Below are 21,911 nucleotides of genomic sequence, written 5' to 3'. Positions count from 1 at the left end.
CTGACCCCAGCATCCTTGTTGTAATAAAATATACATACCATCCTAACTGTTTCAAGCGTGCACCCTGTGGCAGTAAATCCATTTATAGTCATCCACATCTGTCACCACTGTCTGCTTCCAAAACTGTTACATAAACTCTGTACTCAGCAAACCTTAACTAACCTTCTCCCTACTGGTCTTGAGTATGTTTTCTGTCTCTATAAATTTCCTTATTCTAGATGTTTCATTTAGTGGAATCCTAGCTTTCTGTGTGACTTCTTTTACTTAGGATAATGTATTAGTTTGCTTTCTGTTGCTGTGATAAAACACCGTGACCAAAGCCAACGTGGGTTTATTTCATTTGCAGCTCACAGTCCATCATGAAGGGAAGTCAGGGCAGCAGCTCAGGCAGGAACCTGGAGGGGGAACTGAAGCGGAGGCTGCGGAGGAGTGTTGCTTGTTGGCTGTCTCTTCACGGCTTATTCAGCCTGCTTTCTTACACAACCCAGAACCACCCGCTTAGAGTAGACTGGGCCTCCCACACCAGTCATGAATCAAGAAAATGCCCCAAGCCGGGCGGTGGTGGGGCACGCCTTTAATCCCAGCACTTGGGAGGCAGAGCCAGGTGGATCTCTGTGAGTTCGAGGCCAGCCTGAGCTACAGAGCGAGATCCAGGAAAGGTGCAAAGTTACACAGAGAAACCCTGTCTCGAAAAACAAAAAAGAAGAAGAAGAAGAAGAAGAAGAAGAAGAAGAAGAAGAAGAAGAAGAAGAATTAGACACTCTGATTCCACACATAGAGTGTGCAAGTGTGGGAAGCTGATTTGATCCCCAGCATCCAGATGCAGTGCAGCACATTCTAGCCAGGAGGAGAGGCCTGTTGGTCAGGCAGTCAAGCTGAACTAGTTAGCTCCAGGTTCAGTGGAAGACCCCATCACAAGACATAAGCTGAAGGCCCGGTAAGGTAGCTAAGCAGGTAAAGCGCTTCCATATAAGTCTGGTGACTGACCTGAGTTCTGTCCCTGGAGTCCCCAGTGGAAGGAGAAAACTGGCTCCTAAAAGTTGTCCTCTGACCTCCACTGTATACCGTGTGGCATGCGTGTGCCACATTCTCACACTCATATCATATGTGCATACACAAGTAATTAAAATTAAAAGATGAGGGAGGCAAAGGATGCTTGAGGAACCTCGAGACTCTGGGCTTCACATGAACACATATTACTTGTGCCCTCAGACACACGCTAAGTATGTACACACAGCACACGCATGTGCACACACAAATGGAAGTTACATTTGAAAGCCACTAGACTTCTAAGAGACGAATCTAAGTGAGACTACTCACATAACAGAGGCACGTGTGCTATCTTTTTTCCTCTTCTAACTGGATTTTATACCAGTGCTTAAACTTAACTGGGCCTCAGCTTGAGCTTGTGAGGGGTGGGGGTGCCTTTGCTGTGAGAAGTGAGACAAGCTCTGCCTAAGTGTTGCGGGAAGCCTGGTGATACTCCACAGCAGCTCCTCAGTCTGTGGCTGTCTCCGGACACTTCACTCCCTCTCGAGTAGTTTAGAACTGAAGGTGGTGTGCCGAGGGCCTGCCTGTTTACTCTTTCTTCCCTCTTCTCTCCCCAGCCCTCCCGCCTTGTTTTCCTCTTGGTCAGTGTGTGTAACATGTAGGATTTGTACTACTCAATCCAACTGGAGACACAGATACAGACTCTTTACCATGCGGAATTAACATTAAACCTAAATAAAGTATTCAACATTGAAAGCATCACATGATACTTTTATTTTTATTTATTTATTTTTTAAGGATTTATTTATTTATTATGCATACAGTGTTCTCTTTGCATGTATCTCTGCAGGCCAGAAGAGGGAGCCAGATCTCATTACAGATGGTTGTGAGCCACCATATGGGTGCTGGGAATTGAACTCAGGACCTCTGAGCCATCGCTCCATCCCCCACATGATACTTTTATAGTAAATAAGTGAAAGCCATGCTGCAGGCTGGCTTCCTGACTGGCTGGTTCCCCAGTGCGAGTCACAGGCAGAGGTACTAGAGGGGCCCGTGCTCAGCAACGCCTGCCCCTGTCTCTTTGCTACGAAGACAGCAAACGGGCTGGAGAGATAACTCAGAGGTTAAGAGCACTGCCTGCTCTTCTAGAGGTCCTGAGTTCAATTCCCAGCTACCACATGGTGGCTCACAACCATCTATAGTGAGATCTGGTGCCCTCTTCTGGCCTTCAGGCATACATGCAGGCAGAACACTGTATACATAATAAACAAATCTTTAAAAAAAAAGAAAAAAAAGAAAACGACAGCAAACAAAAATGCTGTTTGTGCTGATTTCTAATTTGTTCTTTGCCACTGTGCCTTCTAAGCTACAGCTTCTGTACATTTATTCCAGTCACTAGACTTCATTCTCTCAGAGCATTGTTAGGTTTGCAGAACAGAGGAGTCCCCACACAGTCCTCCCCTTCTCCCATAATGTTCTGCATAATTTTGGGACATTGGTTATTGCTGAAGAACCACTATTGGTATGTTACTGATGGAAGTCCATAGTATATTAGGGTTCATTCTTTGTGTTGGGCATCTGTTGGGTCCTGACACATACAGAATGACACGACACGCCTCTCATACTGTGTCCTATAGAAGTACTACTTGATAGAGTACTTTCATTACCCCAAAACTCTGGTACTTTACCTCCTCCCTTCCCCTGAACCCCAGCAACCATTGTTGACTCCTCCAGAATGTGACATAGAATGATACAACGTGTAGCCTATCAAATTGGCTCTTTCATCTAGTAAAATCATTAAGGACTTACATTTCGTACAGTTCCTTGAACTTGATAGCCTTTTTGATTGCTAGGCTCAGGCCTCACTGAACTGTACCAGCCTTAATTCAGTTCTTTTTATCTGTGAATAATATTCAGTGTCATGATGTGCTACACATTATTCATCCACTTATTTACTGAAGGATGTCTTGTCTGTGTGTGAGCAATTATGAATAAAATTGCTGTCAATATTTCATGTCTTGATTTTTTTTATGTAGACATAAATGTTCAGCTTATTTGCATATAATTGCTGGATCATATGGTAAGAAGATGTTTACTTTTATAAGAAACTGCTGAATTGTGGGCATGACATGGTGAGCATGCCATATTGCATTCCCAGCATCAATGAATAAGAGTTCCTGTTGGTCACAGCTGGTGAGCTGGCATGCATTTGTCGATTCAGCCACTTCCTAGTCTGAGGAAGAAGGGTGACTTGAGGCCAGCTAGAGAACCATAGTGAAACTCTGTCTCAAAAAAAAAAAAAAAAAAAGAGAGAGAGAGAGAGAGAGAGAGAGAGAGAGAGAGAGATAGTTCCCATTATTCCACAGAGAGAGAGAGAGAGAGAAAGAGAAAGACAGTTCCCATTATTCCACATCTTGTTAGCACTTGTTGCTGTCAACTTTGGGACTAGCCTTTCTAGTAAAGGGGTATAGTAGTGACTCATTTTTACTTGAAGTTCCTTTAAAAATCATAGAATGTACTGCTGCTGCTGCTGCTGCTTCTCCTGTTCCTTCTCCTTCTCCTTCTCCTTCTCCTTCTCCTTCTCCTTCTCCTTCTCCTCCTCCTCCTCCTCCTCCTCCTCCTCCTCCTCCTCCTCCTCTCCTCCTTCTTCTTCTTCTTCTTCTTTCCTTTTAGTTTTTCAAGGCAGGGTTTCTTTGTATAGCCTGGCCATCCTGGAACTCACTCTATAGACCAAGCTGACCTTGAACTCAGAGATTCACTTGTCTCCCTACCTTTCCCCCACCCCCAGTGCTGGGATTAAAGGTGTGAGCCACCACCACCTGGAGAACAACTTTTTATGTGCCTGTTGCCATCTACTTTATCTTTGATGAGGAGTCCTTACACCATTTTACTTTTTAATATTTATTTTTAATTGTGTGTGTGGTGGGGGTTATGTATACATAAGTGCTCATGCCTGTGGAGGCCAGAGGCATCAAGTTCACATGGAGTCAGAGTTACAGGTGGTTGTGAGTGTGCTAAGAATCAAACTCAGGTCCTCTGAAGAGCAGTAGCTAATCACTGAGCCATCTCTCCAGTTCCTTAAGCTTTTTAAACTGTTTCCACATGATTTGGCCAGTGCTCTTCTAAAGTCAGTTTTAAGTTGTTGTCAGTGGGAGCTGCCATGTCCAGATATGTGTCCAAATCCTCTTAAATTTTTAGTAGTTTTTCTGGTGGTCACCTCTTGTCCTCAGCTCAAGACTGAAGAACTACTTAAATACTACTTGCATACTTCTTGAAGTTTTGTCTTCCTATCAGAGGGAAGAGCCACCTGGTGTACATGTCAGTCTAATGAAGCCCAGCTGTGTCATGCCTGCATCTGTAAGAGGTTGGCTTACATTTAGAGCTACCTGTGACTCAGGCTGAAGTCAGGCTTAAGACGAACAGTTCTGGAATGTTTAAATGGACCAGGTGCTGTTTACTTCTGGGTAGGAGATCCTCCAGGATGTTTCAGAGCCGATCAGGCAGGATCACCAGTATAGTGATCAGTTGGGAAGACAGAGATTGAAGAGACAGGTAATCCAACCCATGACTGTAAGGTCCATATCTGAACTTGAGACCTTGCATACATGAGTGGGAGGAATTTATATCTTTTCATTAACTATTAAGTCCCTACTGCTTATAAAACAATTTGAACATATGAAGTGTAGAGGGGTTTTTACTTTCAATATGAGCTTAGTCTTCTTGTTGGAGAATTAAGATGTGTCCATAACAATTCACACTCTGAATGAGCCACAGAGATTCACAAGGCGAATGTCATGGAGTATTCCTGTTCTTATTAGATGAGTGTCTGCTTAGTTTATTTGTGTCCATTCCTTTAAGAATCAAGTTCACATAGAGTCAGAGTTACAGGTGGTTGTGAGTGTGCTAAGAATCAAACTCAGGTCCTCTGAAGAGCAGTAGTATGTGCTCTTAATCACTGAGCCATCTCTCCAGTTCCTCAAGCTTTTAAAAATCTTTCCACATGGTTTGGCCAGTGCTCTTCTAAAGTCAATTTTAAGTTGTTGTCTATGGGAGTGGCCATGTACAGATATGTGTCCAAATTCTCTTAAATTTTTAGTAGTTTTTCTGGTGGTCACCTCTTGTCCTCAGCTTGGTATACTGATTTTTAGTTCACCTTTAAACTTGTATTTGAAGTGTGTAGATTATTGATGCCCGAAATTATTGCTGATAAAGTTGTATTAACATCTATATTTGTTTTCTTTTATTCTTTTTTGTTTGTTTGTTTGTTTCTTGAGACAGGGTTTTTCTGTGTAGCCCTGGCTGTCCTAGAACTCGCTCTGTAGATAGGCTGGCCTCGAACTCACAGAGATCCACCTGCCTCTGCTTCCCGAGTGCTGGGATCAAAGGCATGTGCTGTCACCACCACCTGACTCTGTTTTTTTTAAACCTTTGTTTTCCTCTCTTTTGCATTCCATTGTCTTTCTGCCTTTTGTGATTTTAAAGGAGCATTTTACATGACTGTGTTTTCTCACCTTTGTTAGGACACCCGCTACACTCATGTTGTTATTGTTGTTGTTGTTGTTGTTCTCTTTAGTGGCTGCCCTAAAGTGTGCGCTGTGCATTGACAACTATGTCAAGCCCAGGTTCCTGTAACACTACTCCACCCGCCGTGTAGGCTGCGCAAATGACCTGTCCCAACAGAATAATCCCAGCTCTTCCTCCTGTCACTTGTATTATTTCAGGTTCACATTCAGACACACACATGCAACACAGGAGCTACATATATAAGCACACATATTAGTGTGGCTGTTATTAAACTGTCATCTGCTAGTAGCCAGAATAAAAGTTTTTACTTCACCTTAATTTATTCTTTCTTCAGTGGTTTTCTTTTCATGGAGATCTGAGTTTCTGACTCATTTTCTTTCTTTCTAAAGAATTATCTCCCACTCCCCAGGCTAGTGATGGCACCTAGGACATTGTATTAAGCAAGAGTTCTGAGAAAGTCTCCTTCACTTTTGAAGGATAACCTTGTAGAGTACAAAGTATGGGTTGGATTGGTTTTGTTGTTGTTTCCCTGTAGGTACTGAATATTTTGCTTCTATCTGGTTGAATGCTTTTTGTTGATGCAAGAAACACAGCTCTCACACTGAAGAGAATAAGGCATGGTTTATTCTGGAGCCATTTTGAGTGACCATGGCCCAGGAGCCAGCAGTTTCATGAGTGGTTTTATAGAACATTGGTGGGTACATCAGAGAGGTAGGTGCCACAAGATGAGGGAGTCTTTGCTGTAGGCCTCAGAGGCTATCTGATGGCATTCTTATTAGCTTTTGGGTTGGTGGAGGCCATTGGGTCTGCCAAGTCAATAGGTTCCAAGAGTTTTTATCTATTACTCACAGGATGTTAGTGCAGACACACAGGTGTGGACAAGATGGACTATCCAGGGGGCTAATGTTAACCCAAGATAAGGTGACTTGCCTCAGGACCTGTATGACATTTTGGTCTTCCCACAGTACTGCAGTTCTGATCAGTCGGACAGTCTCTGCAGACGGTGTCTTTCCTGGAGTCTTTCAAGTTTCTGAGAGTCGGATGTCCTTCCTCTCCTTACTTTAATAAGATGGCTCTTCCCCAACTAGCTTCTTTCAGAGTGTTGTTTCTTTGATTGGCTGTAATTTGAAAATGCATGTGTGAATTCAAATTTTGTTTGTTTCTATGCTTGTGTGTTTTTGCATTTATCCTCTTGGTGTTTGCTGAGCAACCTGGATCAGAATGAACCTCTCACCAAGAATTTGTGTCCAAATTAGTAGTTTTCTCTTTCAGAGCTTGGGATGGCTCCTTAAATCTCTCACTACCATTTCCAGCTACTGCTTCTCTATGGTCTGCCAGGTCCACACTTTCGTGGATATGTGAGTTCTAGTGTCCAAGGCTCTGAGGAAGTGGGGGCAGTGGATGGTTTGTACTTCCTTTTGCCTCTGGGTAATTCCGGCTTCCACTGTCTTTGCCGAGGCTGACTTGGTCCTTGTGGAGTCTCCACCTTGGCTTACTTCTAGTGCTTGTGCTCCGAAGCCACTTGCTTTGGGTGTGGGTAGGATAAGGTTTTCCCTTGAGGTAAGTCACTCTAGGATGATGGTAGAGCAAGACTCAGCCTTAGGCTGCCACATTCCATGGCCTTGCAGCCAGCACCTATAACTACCAGTTTCTGGCCCTTCTATGACCCTTCCATCTTTTTCTGGCTCCCTAGGCCCTGAGTCCCTGTGTGGGTGCCATGCATTCTAGCCCAGCAGTTGGTGTCAGTGAACAGGCCCTGCACTAAAAGGCAGCTGCTCCCAGGGCTTCTTCAGTGGTGGAGGACTTTCCAAATCTCCCTCCATATGCTTCTCCCCACATCCTTCTGCCCCTCCACTTAGCTGTTCTCTCTCTCTCTTTGGAGCAAACCAATTTGGTGTTGTTGACTGTATTTCCTTTTTTTTTTTTTTTTTTTCATTTTTTTTTTTTTTTTTTTGTGATATATATTTTTTATTTTACAATACCATTCAGTTCTACATATCAGCCATGGGTTCCCCTATTCTCCCCCCTCCCACGCCCTCCCCTTACCCCCAGCCCACCCTCCATTCCCACCTCCTCCAGGACAAGTCCTCCCCCGAGGACTGTGATCAACTTGGTAGACTCAGTCCAGGCAGGTCCAGTCCCTTCCTCCCAGACTAAGCCAAGTGTCCCTGCATAAGTTCCTGGTTTCAAACAGCCAATTCATGCAATGAGCACAGGACTTGGTCCCACTGCCTAGATGCCTCCCAAACTGATCAAGCCAATCAACTGTCTCACCTATTCAGAGGGCCTGATCCAGCTGGGAGCCCCTCAGTCTTTGGTTCATAGGTCATGTGTTTCCATTCATTTGGCTATTTTTTTTTAATAATTGAGTAAAACTGAAATTTATTATATGCCACAGTCGTCCTAGGGACCTCCATGCTATATATATATAGCCTTTATGGTTCTATGGGTTGTGGTCTGATTGTTCATTTTATATCTAGAATCCACCAATGAGTGAGTACATACCATAACTGTCTTTCTGGGTTTGGGTTACCTCACTCAGGATGATTTTTTCTAGTTCCATCCATTTGCCTGCAAATTTCATGCTTTCATTGTTTTTCTCTGCTGAGTAGAACTCCATTGTGTATATGTACCACATTTTTTTCATCCATTCTTCCGTTGATGGGCATCTAGGTTGTTTCCAGGTTCTGGCTATTACAAATAGTGCTGCTATGAACATAGCTGAGCATGTATCTTTATGGTATGTATCAGCATTCTTTGGGTATATGCCCAAGAGTGGTATGGCTGGGTCTTGAGGTAGTTCGATTCCTAATTTTCTGAGAAACCGCCATACTGATTTCCACAGTGGTTGTACAAGTTTACATTCCCACCAACAGTGGAGGAGTGTTCCTTTTGCTCCACATCCTCTCCAACATTGGTTGTCATTGGTGTTTTTGATCTTAGCCATTCTAACGGGTGTAAGGTGGTATCTCAGAGTCGTTTTGATTTGCATTTCTCTGATGATTAAGGATGTTGAGCATTTCTTTAAATGTCTTTCAGCCATTTGTAGTTCTTGTTTTGTGAATTCTCTGTTTAGCTCTTTAGCCCATTTTTTAATTGGACTGTTCAGTGCTTTGATGTCTAGTTTCTTGAGTTCTTTATATACTGTGGAGATCAATCCTCTGTCAGATGTGGGGTTGGTGAAGATCTTTTCCCAATCTGTTGGCTGTCTTTTTGTCTTATTGACTGTGTCTTTTGCCCTGCAAAAGCTTCTCAGTTTTGAGAGGTCCCATTTATTAATGGTTGTGCTCAGGGTCTGTGCTGTCGGTGTTTTATTTAGGAAAAGGTCTCCAATGCCAATGCGTTCAAGAGTGCTTCCTATTTTCTTTTCTATTAAGTTTAGTGTAACTGGATTTATGTTGAGGTCTTTGATCCACTTGGACTTGAGTTTTGTGCATGGTGACAGATATGGATCTATTTGTAATCTTTTACATATTGACATCCAGTTATGCCAGCACCATTTGTTGAAGATACTTTCTTTGTTCCATTGTATAGTTTTGGCTCCTTTGTCAAAAACCAGGTGTTCATATGTGCATGGATTAATGTCAGGGTCTTCAATTCGATTCCATTGGTCTGTATGTCGGTTTTTGTACCAGTACCAAGCTGTTTTTATTACTATAGCTCTATAGTAGAGTTTGAGGTCCGGGATGGTGATGCCTCCAAGGGTTGCTTTATCGTATAGGATTCTTTTAGCTATCCTGGGTCTTTTGTTTTTCCATATAAAGTTGAGTATTTTTCTTTCCAAGTCTGTGAAGAATTGTGTTGGGATTTTGATGGGGATTGCATTGAATCTGTAGATTGCTTTTGGTAAGATTGCCATTTTTACTATGTTAATCCTACCTATCCATGAGCATGGGAGATCCTTCCATTTTTCGATATCTTCTTCAATTTCTTTCTTTAGAGATTTAAAGTTCTTATCAAAAAGGTCTTTCACTTGTTTAGTTAGTGTTATCCCAAGGTATTTTATATTATTTGTGGCTATTGTAAAGGGTGATGTTTCACTGACTTCTTTCTCAGCCCTTTTATCATTTGTGTATAGGAGGGCTACTGATTTTTTTGAGTTGATCTTGTATCCTGCCACTTTACTGAAGGAGTTTATCAGCTGTAGAAGTTCCCTGGTAGAGTTTTTGGGGTCACTTATGTATACTATCATATCATCTGCAAATAGTGAAAGTTTGACTTCTTCCTTGCCAATTTGTATCCCTTTGATCTCCTTTTGTTGTCTTATTGCTCTAGCTAGAACTTCTAGTACTATATTGAATAAATATGGGGAGAGTGGACAGCCTTGTCTTGTTCCTGAATTTAGTTGGTGTTGTTGACTGTATTTCCTTTTTTTAAATTATTTATTTATTTTGTATACAGCATGTATCCCTGCAGGCCAGAAGAGGGCACCAGATCTCATTACAGATGGTTGTGAGCCACCATGTGGTTGTTGGGAATTGAACTTAGGGCCTCTGGAAGAACAGCCAGTGCTCTTAACCTCTGAGCCATCTCTCCAGCCCCCCTGTATTTTCTTTTAAAGGAAAAAGACCAAGATGAAAAAGTCTTGACTCTTCTCCCTTCATCAGGTCACACAGAGGCCGCTTCTAATCTGCCATCTTACATAGAAGTGTTTTTTAAAAATAGTTGCATTGCTTCAAAATTAGAGATTAAGAATTTTAAGTAATGGGGCTGGAGAGATGGCTCAGCTGTTAAGAGCACTGGCTGCTTTTCCAGAGGACCTGGGTTCAGTTCCCAGCACCTATGTGGTGGCTCACAGCCATCTATAATGGGATGTGATGCCCTCTTCTGGCATAAAGTTGATAGAGCACTCATATACATAAAAAATCTTTTAAAAAAGAATTTAAAGTATATTTATTTTAAATGCTTGTATTATTTCCTCTGGTAATATAGCGTTCAGATTTTGTAGAGTTTGTTGAGTAATTGTGTGAATGTTTTTACAGGGTATTGTATATGATGACATTGATGCTATTGTGTTTAACTTACAACTCTTGGGTTAAAAATACTGTGTAGAGGGGCTGGGGATTTAGCTCAGTGGTATAGCGCTTGCTAAGGCCCTGGGTTCGGTCCTCAGCTCTGAAAAAAAAAAAAAAAGACAAAAAAAATACTGTATAGATTATTTTTTAAAAATCGCATCATTGAATAACTAAAAGTAGAATAAAGGAAATGAAGTTTCTTTGCAATTTTGAGGTTGGTAACTGGATAAACATTGGAAACAAGTGAATGTAAGAAAGGGGAGAAGAACAGATTATATTTATTAACTCAGGTACTGTTCTTTCGAACATAATCACTCATTTAAGGTCTTCAAGAGCTCATGAAATATAAAGGTTATTAGTACCCATTTTACAGAAAAATCACCTAAAATAATTTTCCTTGAGCCAGATGACTAATGATAAGGGTCAGTATTTTTAATTCTATTTGTTGTTGTTGTTGTTGTTGTTTTTCGAGACAGGATTTCTCTGTGTAGCTTTGCGCCTTTCCTGGAACTCACTTGGTAGCCCAGGCTGGCCTTGAACTCACAGAGATCCACCTGGCTCTGCCTCCCAAGTGCTGGGATTAAAGGCTTGAGCCACCACCGCCCGGCCAGTATTTTTAATTCTAAATCTTTGGTGTTGTTGACTGTATTTTCTTTTAAAGGAAAAAGACCTAAGATGAAATGAATAGTGCTATTGGTATTATAAAGTAAAATAAAGGCACTACATTTATGGTTGTACTGAGCAAGTGAGAAAGGCAGTATTGAGGAGTAATCTAGAATTCTCCATACTGGCCACATCTGGAGCACTTGTCAGGGTACTGTTTAGCAGTGATGGACCCACTATTCACAAGTCAGGTTCACATTGCCTAGAAGTATTGTTGATGGAGGTAGTTGTAGGGAAGATTATCTGTGTCCTTCATTGCAAGTTCTGGTTTTAAAAAAATAAGTAAATCTCCCATTTGCTTGTATTATTTGAGAGAGATGTGTTTCCAATGAGTGGACCTCAGAGAACAATCTATATATTGATTTCTTGTTATTTGGGCTTAAGTGAATTGCTACTTAGAACTGAATTTTTAGTCTCAGCTACTTTGGGGGATCTATGAAGTCTCTAAACATTGGCATAAAATTTTTCTTTTTGGAAATATAGCAAGTCAGCTTGGTCAGGTTTTTTTTTTTTTTTTTTTTGTATGAATGAGAAATACTGATCTTAACATCTAGTATAATTTTTTTTTTCCCCAGACAGGGTTTCTCTGTGTTGCTTTGGAGCCTGTCCTAGAACTCACTCTGTAGACCAGGCTGGCCTTGAACTCACAGAGATCCACCTGCCTCTGGGATTAAAGGTGTGTGCCACCACCGCCTGGCCGTCTAGTATAAATTTAACAAAGTATGAAAAGGGTTTATGGATAGGTTATGATGAAATCACACAAAAATGCAGTTTTCAAAATTTTAAATACATGTGTTGGTAAAAAATTTTAAATTTCTCCTCAAATATTAGTTATGTCTGAAATACTGAACATTTTATACCTTACAGTTAGTCCTTAGAATCTTCAGTCACCTCCATTCACTGCCTTCTTTAATGCCCGTAGGTTATTGAGTCCCTGGGAATTATTATTTATAAAGCACTGGACTATGGCTTGAAGGAAAATGAAGAAAGGGAGCTGAGCCCTCCCCTGGAGCAGCTCATCGACCAAATGGCCAACACTGTGGAGGCTGATGGTAACACCGATGAGGGGTATGAGGCTGCAGATGAAGGCCCGGAAGATGAAGATGGAGAAAAGAGAAGCATCTCAGCTATTCGGTCCTATCAAGATGTCATGAAGGTAAGCCATAGTTCACTTAGTGTTTGTCCCTCTGTGAGTCATTGTCTCATAGTTTAAGAGTGGCCTAGTGACTCAGCATTTGACAAGTTCAGACTGTCTGCTGCCTGGCTGTGCTTCTGCTGGGTCCTAGCTCTTGCCACTTGTAGGTGTGTTAGGTGTTGATCATCTTCCTGTCACCGCAGCCTGCCTGGGCATGATGCTGTCAGCTGGCATCTGCAGTTCCTTTCTGTGGAATGGATGGCATCTGTGAGCAGGACTGAGCTGTGCCCATCACAGCTGATTGTTAGTTGGTTTTTGATTTTGATCTTCCTATAGGATCTGTATACAGTGATAAGACTGAAGGGTTTGTTGTTTGTTTTTTGCTTTAGTTCAGTTTTGCTGCCTACCTGAAGGCTGAATGTATAGAGATGAAAACTACGACAGATTTGACAAATCAACCTTGAAATACTCTATTCTGAGTTATTTAGATAGGATCTTTACTAGTTTTGTTGTTTTTTGAGACAGGTTTTCTTTGTGTAGTCCTGGCTTTCCTGGAACTCACAGAGATCCACCTGCCTCTGCTTCCCAAGCACTGGGATCAAAGGTGTACGTGTGCCACCATGGCCCAGCCTTTGTTGTTTTGTTTTGTTTTGTTTTTAAAGATTTTTTTTAAGAGAGAGAGAGACAGTATTGCATGTAAACACAGGTACCAGCAGAAGGTGACAGATGTCTTGAAACTGGAGTTACAGGCTATTGTGGACCACCTACGTTAACTTTTCACAAATTTTATTCATTTTAGATATTCTAGATGTTAAGGCTTATTTTAAAAATAGACATGAAAGGACAGTATCCTAAGTGAAATGAGCTAGATATAAAATGAAATACCTTGTTTCCCCTCATGTAAAAGGAAAACAAAACTGATTTGACTATAAACTAGGGGTTAGTAGATGTTAGGCACTACAGGTCATATGCCTGTGTGAAGTATCGTGTCAAATCCCATCAGTGCATACAGGGTAGTCAAAAACAAAATAATTTTATGAAAAATATATCCAAGCAATGGTGGCACACACTTCTAATCCCAGCACTTGGGAGGCAGAGGCAGGCAGATCTCTGTGAATTCAAGGCCAGCCTGGTCTACAAAGCGAGTTCCAGGATAGCCAGAGCTATTACACAGAGAAACCCTGTCTTGAAAACCAAAAAATAAATAAGCAAATAAATTAATTAATGAAAATAAAATAAACATATTTGAGGGTTGGCAGACAAAAAATGACCTGCTAATTCTGTGAAGAGCACTGATAACAGTGATGTAAAATGTGAAGAATAGAATAAAGTATCGTAAGAGGAGAAGTTCATGTTCTGACAGTGGCTGCAGGCTTGACTGTGTGTGTGCTTTGGAAGGGCTGCACAGAGAACAGATGAGGAAGGGGCACACAGGACCATGGTCTTTGCAGCCAGCCTAGTACCATGCTGATGAGTACCAGACTGCTCTCACACTACAGGTTTAGAAGGTGAATGGAAACCTTAGAATTCTTACTCAGCAGCATTAGGTATATTGACTTACTTTTTTAAGGTTCTTGGGCATGTATCAGTTGGAATGAATTCATTTTGCCTATTATTTTTAGATTTGAGCCACTATGCCTATGAAAACTGTATTATTAAAAGCATACATAGGACATATTTTATAGTTTGGAGAAAACCCATGCCTTTACCAATTCTATTCCTAGCACTTTTGTTGGAGACTATCATAACCTCACTATTTGCTCTTTGGTTTCTGTGTTAGTCAACCTTGCCTGGAAATTTCCTGTTTCTTTAAGTATTCTGACTGTCCTTTTCAACTAAATGAAAGGGGACAGATTGCTGAGACATTTGACAGGTTTTGAAAATTTGAAATATAAATATCATAAAACCCATCGTGTATGACAATAGAGACAGACATATGAGTCTGTGGTTTCATTGGCGGGGGCATTGGACTACTTGTAGAGTCAGTTCTCTCCTTGTACCTTTACATGACTTCCAGGATCACACTTAGGTCATCAGGCATGTGCAGAAAGCACCTTTACCTGCTGAACCATCACAACAAACTATGATTGCTTTTTTATTGTTAAATGTAAAAACATGAAACTAAGTTGGGATAATCTTATAGGATCTTGAAAGTTTGTTTCATTTTAGTGATCAGGATCTCTGAATGTATAACAAATGCAAACTTCATATTTTATCCATGCCTCTTGATTATAGTGGAACGAAAGAGAATGTACATAGGTTAAACATAAACACACATACATAATTATTTTTCTGACTCATTCTGAGGCTTTTTGCTGCTGATTTTACAGGCACATAAATTGCACACACAAATTAAGACATGTGCTCGCCTTAAATAAAGAATATGCTCTGGCTGGGCGGTGGTGGCGCATGCCTTTAATCCTAGCACTTGGGAGACAGAGGCAGGCAGATCTCTGTGAGTTTGAGGCCAGCCTGGTCTCTAAAACAAGTTCCAGGAAAGGTGCAAAGCTACACAAAGAAACCCTGTCTCAAAAAAACAAAAAAAAAAAAAAAAAAAAAAAAGAATATGCTCTGGACTGGAGAGATGGTTCCATGGTGAAGAACCCTTACTCCTCCTCCAGAGGACTTAGTTTATAATAGTCTTTATAAATGTGTTTTTTGTTGGTTTGCTTGTAGTGAACATCTTATGCAGTTTGATATTGAATTGCTATCTTAGCAAATACGTTCTAGGGTTGGGGATTTAGTTCAGGAGTAGAGCACTTGCCTAGCAAACACAAGCACTGGGTTTGATCCCCATCTCCAGAAAGAAAAAAACAGTCTTAAGGAAATCATTTGAATTTGAGTAAGGAGCTGTTAGAGTTTGGCTGTGGGATAACCCCACAAGGGCTCTTGTTAGAAGCTTAGTCCTCACCTCATGGTGCTGTTGAGAGGTGACTGAATCATAGAGGTGCTGTGACAACTTCGTCAGTAGGTTAGTCCTCTGGGGAGATCACAGTTGGGTTGGCCTTGTTGGAGGAAGGTAGGCCTTTGTGGGGTGCTTTGGAGGGTGTTCTCCCCTCGTCCATTCCTCTCTCTCTGCAGCCTGTCCATCATGACATAGCCACATTACTGTACCCCATCTTCTCCTCAGGGTGTTCAGCCTCTCACCACACAAGGACCCAGAACCAAGAGAGCCAAGTCAGCATGGACTGAAAACTAGGAAGCCTTGAGTCATAATTCATCCTCACTCCTTTGATTTTCTCAGTACTTTGTCACCACAGAAAAGTAACCCAGGGACCGTCTGTGTGGTACCAGGAAAAAAAAAAAAAGCTAAGAACCATGAAAAGCAGTACAGCTACCATTAAATGCCTTTTATTCTTTTTACTTTTGATATTCTTTTTTTATTTGTTTGTTTTGAGACAGGGTAGCTTTGGCTGGCCTGGAACTTAATATGTAAGCCAGGCTAACCCACCTCATAGAGTTCCTCCTGCCTCTGCCTCTGGAGTGCTGGGACCTTTGTTGTAGGCCATTACACCCTCTTTTGACTCTTTTAATAAAATAGTATTTCATGGAGCCCAGGAGGGCCTTGAACCTTCTGTATCATGGAGGATAACCATGAATTCCAGGTTTCCCTATCTCTGCCTACCTAGCAATAGGATTGGTCATAGGCATGGACTCACCTTACCCAGCTCTCTTTCATTCTTTCTAGAAATTGTTAAAATAGAGCAGATTTCTTTCCAGCAATTATTTTTTTAGATTTTATTTATTATGTACATAGAAGAGGGCACCAGATCTTATTACAGATGGTTGTGAGCCACCATGTGGGTGCTGGGAATTGAACTCAGGACCTCTGGAAGAGTAGTCAGTGCTCTTAACCTCTGAGCCATCTCTCCAGCCCCTCCAGCAATTATTAATTTCTAATTTATTAAGTGACGTTAACTTTTTTTTTTATTACAAACCAAGTGCTTTAAAATGTGACTATTGAACATGGATACATAATAATTATTTTATAGAAACAACATTATTCTTTGGACTCTTATGAGAGGATTATACTTTGCAGTATAATAAAGGACCTGGTGTGCATTTGTTTCTAAATCATTTGCATCTTGTTAAATTGCATCTTTTACAGTCATCTTGGGATATGAGGACCATAGACAGCACCTGAGTGCCCGGCCAGCTCTGGCCTCCTCTTACCCTCCATTTCCACTTCTCGAGGCTCCACAGGGGATCGTGTGTGGGCTTCCGCACCTAATAGAAGTGTGCTTAGATTCTCCTTGTGGTCAAAAAACAAAATGAAACAGGGAGATTCAGGATTCTATTGGAGAGTGCATGGTATTGTGCTGTATGTGTGACATATCAAACTTGTGCCTGGCATGGTAAATGCTCAGGAAACATTGTCCTAGTCTGCTTTCTGTTGCTGTGATAAATACCATGACAAATGCAACTTGAAGAGGAAGGGTTTGTTTCACTTTACAGGGTACAGTCAGTCCACTGTTGAGGGAAGTCAGGCCAATAACTTGAGGCAGAAACCATGGAGGAATGTTGCTTACTGGCTTGTTTCCTCTGGCTTGCTTAGCCAGCTTTCTTATACAACCCAGACTCACTTGCCTAAGGATGGCACCAGCTCATGGCAGGACTTACCTTCATCTAAAAGAAGAAAAAAAAAAATACAGGTAGACTGGGTGTGTCTGATTTAATGGTACCTAAAATGCCAGTAATAGCCAAATTCCATTATTTCATTTTTTTTCTCCTGTAGATATGTGCTGCTCATCTCCCAGCTGAGTCGGAGGCACCAAATCATTATCAGGCAGTATGTCGAGCACTGTTTGCAGAAACCATGGAACTTCATACATTTCTGACCAAAATTAAGAGTGCAAAGGAGGTAGGTACAAATACTAATATTTATAGACACTGAAACAGGTAGTTTCCATTTTCAGTATTGTCCATTCTGTGCTTTTTGGTTTGGTTTGTCCTTTTTTAAAGACAAGGTCTTACTGTATACCCAGGCTGGCTTGGACTTGTGACCCTCTTACCTCAGCCTGTCTGGTTTTAGGATTATAAGCATGTTCTGTTTTCTGTCATACATATTCTTGAATAGTAACACTGTGAATCTACTTTATAAAACAAAATTTTTATAAAGCTTCCTTCTAAATGAAATAAATAGTCTAGAATTGTTTTTATCTGTTTCCTGTGGTACTGGATTTTCACCTCATTCTGCACTCTTCTTTTGTTCATTTTGGGACATATTAGTACGTCCTTCAGGAAGTTGTGGATAAGGTGGAGACACTCTTATCTTTAAGGCCACACTCTCTTCTCATTGTTCAACTGTTGAAGTAGACTTCATTGAAGATTTAGTGGAGGATACCAGAGTTCCTGTTGAGATAATCTGGATAATTCGGCTATTCTGTTCATGTCTAAGGTTTAAAATGTTATGTTCAAAGAGAACCCTTCCAGTTTATTGAGAAGGAGAGTCCTATTTTATATTGCACAAGTGGGTGTGGAGCTTCAGAGATCTTACATAAGACTTGGTGGACCTGCCCTAAGTGGGCAGATCTCCTGTGTGACTAGAGTGCAGAGCTATATGGAGCACTCGGCTAATCTGTTTAGGAAGAGACACCTGTGGGGTATGTAAGCAAGAAGGGAGAAGCTGACCTGGTGTTAAGTGAGACTTAAGTAGCCCTAGTAAAAAGTAGGTGACACATCCAGTAAATCATACTTCATAAGCTCAGTTGTGTGGATGCAGGTGACAGTTCCAATTTTTCTCCTGCTCTGTCTGGGTACTATTCATACCAATGCCAGTGACAGGCCAGGGAAACCTGTGCCTTTTAAAACCACATTTAATAAAGTGGACCCAAGAGGAAAGTTGTCAGAAGTGTGAAGAGTGGATTGAGTTGTTGAAGATAATTATACCTATTTAGATACAGAAACAGGCAGTACTCAGTCAAAGAAAGCTCCCAACTGAACATCTCAAAGCTGTCTTCAACTAAAGAGTATCAGGGAGTAGAAAAGATTATTTTTTAGGGTTGTCTTGACCTAACCCCTTTGTTAAGAGTGAATTTGCCTTCCCAGAGCATTTTTTTTTCAGGCTTGGTATACTAAATTAAAGGAGTTTAAAAATCTTTCCAACACTAACGTTCTCAGAAAACATTTTTGAACTGAAAGAACAGTAAGCATTTGTAGCATTCCACTCCATTAGCTGGAAAATTTCTTTTTATTGTGTAAAGAGATGGCCCTTTGGTTAAGAGCACTTTATGCTCCTGCAGAAGACCTGGGTTCAGTTCCCAGCACCCACATGGTGTTGAACAGCCAGTTCCCTCCAGAGTGCTACGATTAAAGGTGGGAACCACCATGCACAGAGAGTCCTTGTCTCCATGGTGAAAAACTGTCGCTTGTTTGCATCTGCTTCTCCAGTACACCAGAGGTGTATCACTTTAGGAGAAGACTTAATGTACCAGAGAAATAGATCCTGTCAAACCCCAGATCTGGGAGGGTAGAGGCAGGAGGACCAGGAGTTCAGGGGTTAGCCTCTGCTACATAATGAATAAAAGCCAACTTGAACCATATGAGTCCTTATCTGAAACAAGCAAAAGCAGGAGCTTTGTTTTGAAAAAGAACATCTTTTTAAAAGAAAAACTTATTTTCAGTTTATAATTTTAGATATTGATATTAACACTGATTCATTTTTTAAGATCTCTATGGGTGAAATAAATTCTATTTCTATTATGTATGTATATACCACATTTTCTTTATCCATTCATCTGTTGATGGGCGTTCAGGTTAATTCATGACTTTGCTGTTGTGAATTAGTGCTGTGATAAACGTAGATGTGCAAGTATCTCCGTATTGTGTTGCATTTAATTCCCTGTGCTACGTATCTAGGAGTGTTACAGTAAAATCATATGGTAATTCTATTCCTAGTTTATCTGAGGAACCTCGGTACTGATTTCCATGTTGGCTGGACTCATTTACATCTCCATGGACAGTGTATAAGGACTCCTTTATGCCATGTCCCTACCAGTATTTGTTGTTGCTGCCATAAAGAAGACGCTAGGCAACACTTTTTAGGTACCTATTCTGTCTCAGGGAGCTGCTTCTCTACTTCCTGTCTTTGTGTCCTCAGATTCTGGTTGGAAACTGGAATGATCCTGTTGGAGTATAAACCAGACCACAGCCCTCCTAGCTCAACCCTTCCCAGGTATCAGAGGACTTGGAGTAGAGCCAAGGTCTTTAAGGCAGCCTGAGGTTCCTCCAGTTTCCAGGACTAAGGCCTGTGGGAAGGAAAAGAGCAGGTGTGCACAGGTGATTTCAGAAATGTTCATGGCAAGAGGGAACCCTCCAGATACTTCTGAGAGAACAGGCTGGTTCTGACCAGACTGCTCCATTCCTATTTCTGGGTCTCAGAATTATAGATACAAATGTGTTGATCAGATTTTAGAATGTTGTAGATCCTCACAGAAACCACGGATTTAACTTTTAAATTAGTGAGTTAACTATAATACTCAGTATGGACATTATTTATAGTTTGACACTAAAAATAGAGTGCTTTCTTTTACGATCTAGTGGTAGATAAATTCCTGAAAGGAGCAATTATTTCCTGGAGGGGGAAAAACCCACAATAATAGTTAAATAATAGACAAGGTCAATAATTTAGTGTTGTGAATTATTATGTGTGCTTTAAAATTTTTTTAATTTATGAGGTTGGGAGACTGAGGCAGGAGAATTTAAAGTTCAAGGCCTTTTTGTGTGATAGAGTGAGTTCAAGGTCATTTTAGCAAGACTTATCTTAAAATTAGAAATTAAAAATAAAAAAAAGGGGTATAGCTTGGTGGGAGCATGAATGGCCCAGTGTTTGTTCCTCAACACCACAGAAATAACAAAAAACTTTGTAAGTCGTGTAAAATAATTTCAGGTTCTGTAAGAAACCTTGTCTCAAAAAAAAAATCAGGTGGAGAGTGCTAGAGGAAGACATCCAACATCAGACTCTGGCCTCAGTACATATAAACACACACCACCACCACCACCACCACCACCACCACCACCACCACCACCACCACCAATAATAATGAAAATGGAGCTTGAGATGAGAGACCAGAGGAGGAGGAGAACCTCCCGAAGGAGGTTTCTGTCAGCCCCAGTATGAGAAGCAGTGAAGGAACTTGGAATTACGGTGAAAGTTTGACAGGATGCAGTAACTGTTTCTAGTTAGGCAGGCTAGTGAAGAAAGGCAGGACTCACTTCCGGAAAACCAGGGACATGAGCACAACAATTTTATTCCCAAAGCAGTTACTTAGTGTACATACTAGGTAAGAGGTGCTACATTTACTCATTCATTCATTCCTTACTTATTCTGTGCACATTCATTCAGTCAGTCATCACAAAAGGTCATGTGTTAAGCGCTCTTGTATTTCCTGTCCTTGGAGGTCCAGGGTAAACAAGATGCTGGCCCATCTTCAAGCACTTCAGCAGGAGTGTCAGTCTAGGAGTCAGCTCAGCACGGTATAAGAAAGCTGGGTGGGTGCATGGAGGGAGCTAATTCAAGACCCAGGGCTTGAACTGCAGTCCAGAACTGACTTTGCTGAGCAAAGTGGTGAATGGAAGCAGCCCAGGTGAGGGCTGGGAGACAAGGACAGGGAGATAGGAAGGGAAAGAGGGCCAGTTCCTCAGACTGAGGGCCACCGTTAGGAGGAGGGTCTCATAAAGGTGCTGCACAGAGGAAATCCGGTGTCCGAAATGGGGTGGGCTGTAGAGTCTCTATTTTTGTGACTGCTTATTCTGTGAATGCTTTCTTTGGCACTAAGCAAACCTCTGTGCATGTTTGGGACTCTGACCTTTAACTTCATTTGTTTAGTGTTGTATGTGGCTCACTACCTCTGTGTTTAGTCAGGTAGTAAACCTCTGAACATAGGCAGATCACTTTGTCTCCATGGAGATGCCATGAAACACTCCTGAGCAAAACACATGACAAAGAAGATGAACTTGCATCCTCGGGACAGTCTTCTTTCTGGTGCTCTTTACAGAACATAGATGACTGGGGAGATAGGCTGTCAGTAATGGGCTGAGGACCTGAGTTGAATCCCTATAGACCAGGTACAAAAGCTGGAGGCCTTGGCTCACTAGTTTGTAATCACAGGTAGATCCCTAGGTCCTACTTAGTAAGCTTTGGAGCAGTGTGAGACCCTGTCTCAATAAAACAAGGTGGGTGACTCCCAAGGAACCTCCACCTGCACATATGTGGGACACACACAGAAAAAGAAACAAAAAACAGTTAGTCTTTAGTTACTTCAGTTTTCTAGAAATGAAACTGCTTTGTTTTAAAGATGGCTCTGTTTTAAAATAGAAATCTGGGCTCCTCAGGGAACTTGGACCAGAAAGCAGGGGGAGTGAGGAAGCAAGTTGTGGCTTTTGGTGTTTGTTTCTGGGCTGACATCAAGAGGGCCAGGCTTGAAGGAGCAGGAAACCAAGCATGCCTTCCGCAGAATGGAGGGAAGGAGAGTCCATGCTTCCTTCCGGTTTTCCTTTGTTCTCTTCTGAAGATCGCCACTGGGCCCGAGCAGTTAAGAGAGTCAGGGCAGGAGTTTGGTTTCCAGCACTGGCACCTGGTGGCT

General features: G+C 41.5%; 1 protein-coding gene across 1 annotated transcript in view; it reads left to right on the top strand.

Annotated features, from left to right (window-relative positions):
* Spire1 (spire type actin nucleation factor 1) overlaps window positions 1-21,911 on the top strand; it is a 118,443-nt gene that overhangs the window by 44,773 nt on the left and 51,759 nt on the right. The window contains 2 exon segments of the mRNA XM_037197184.1: window positions 12,115-12,348; window positions 17,063-17,188. Of these exon segments, the coding sequence (XP_037053079.1) occupies window positions 12,115-12,348; window positions 17,063-17,188 (360 nt within the window).

Source organism: Peromyscus leucopus, chromosome 19 (genome assembly GCF_004664715.2).
Source record: "Peromyscus leucopus breed LL Stock chromosome 19, UCI_PerLeu_2.1, whole genome shotgun sequence".
Taxonomy (NCBI): Eukaryota; Metazoa; Chordata; class Mammalia; order Rodentia; family Cricetidae; genus Peromyscus; species Peromyscus leucopus.
This window is presented reverse-complemented; position numbering and strand designations above follow the sequence as displayed.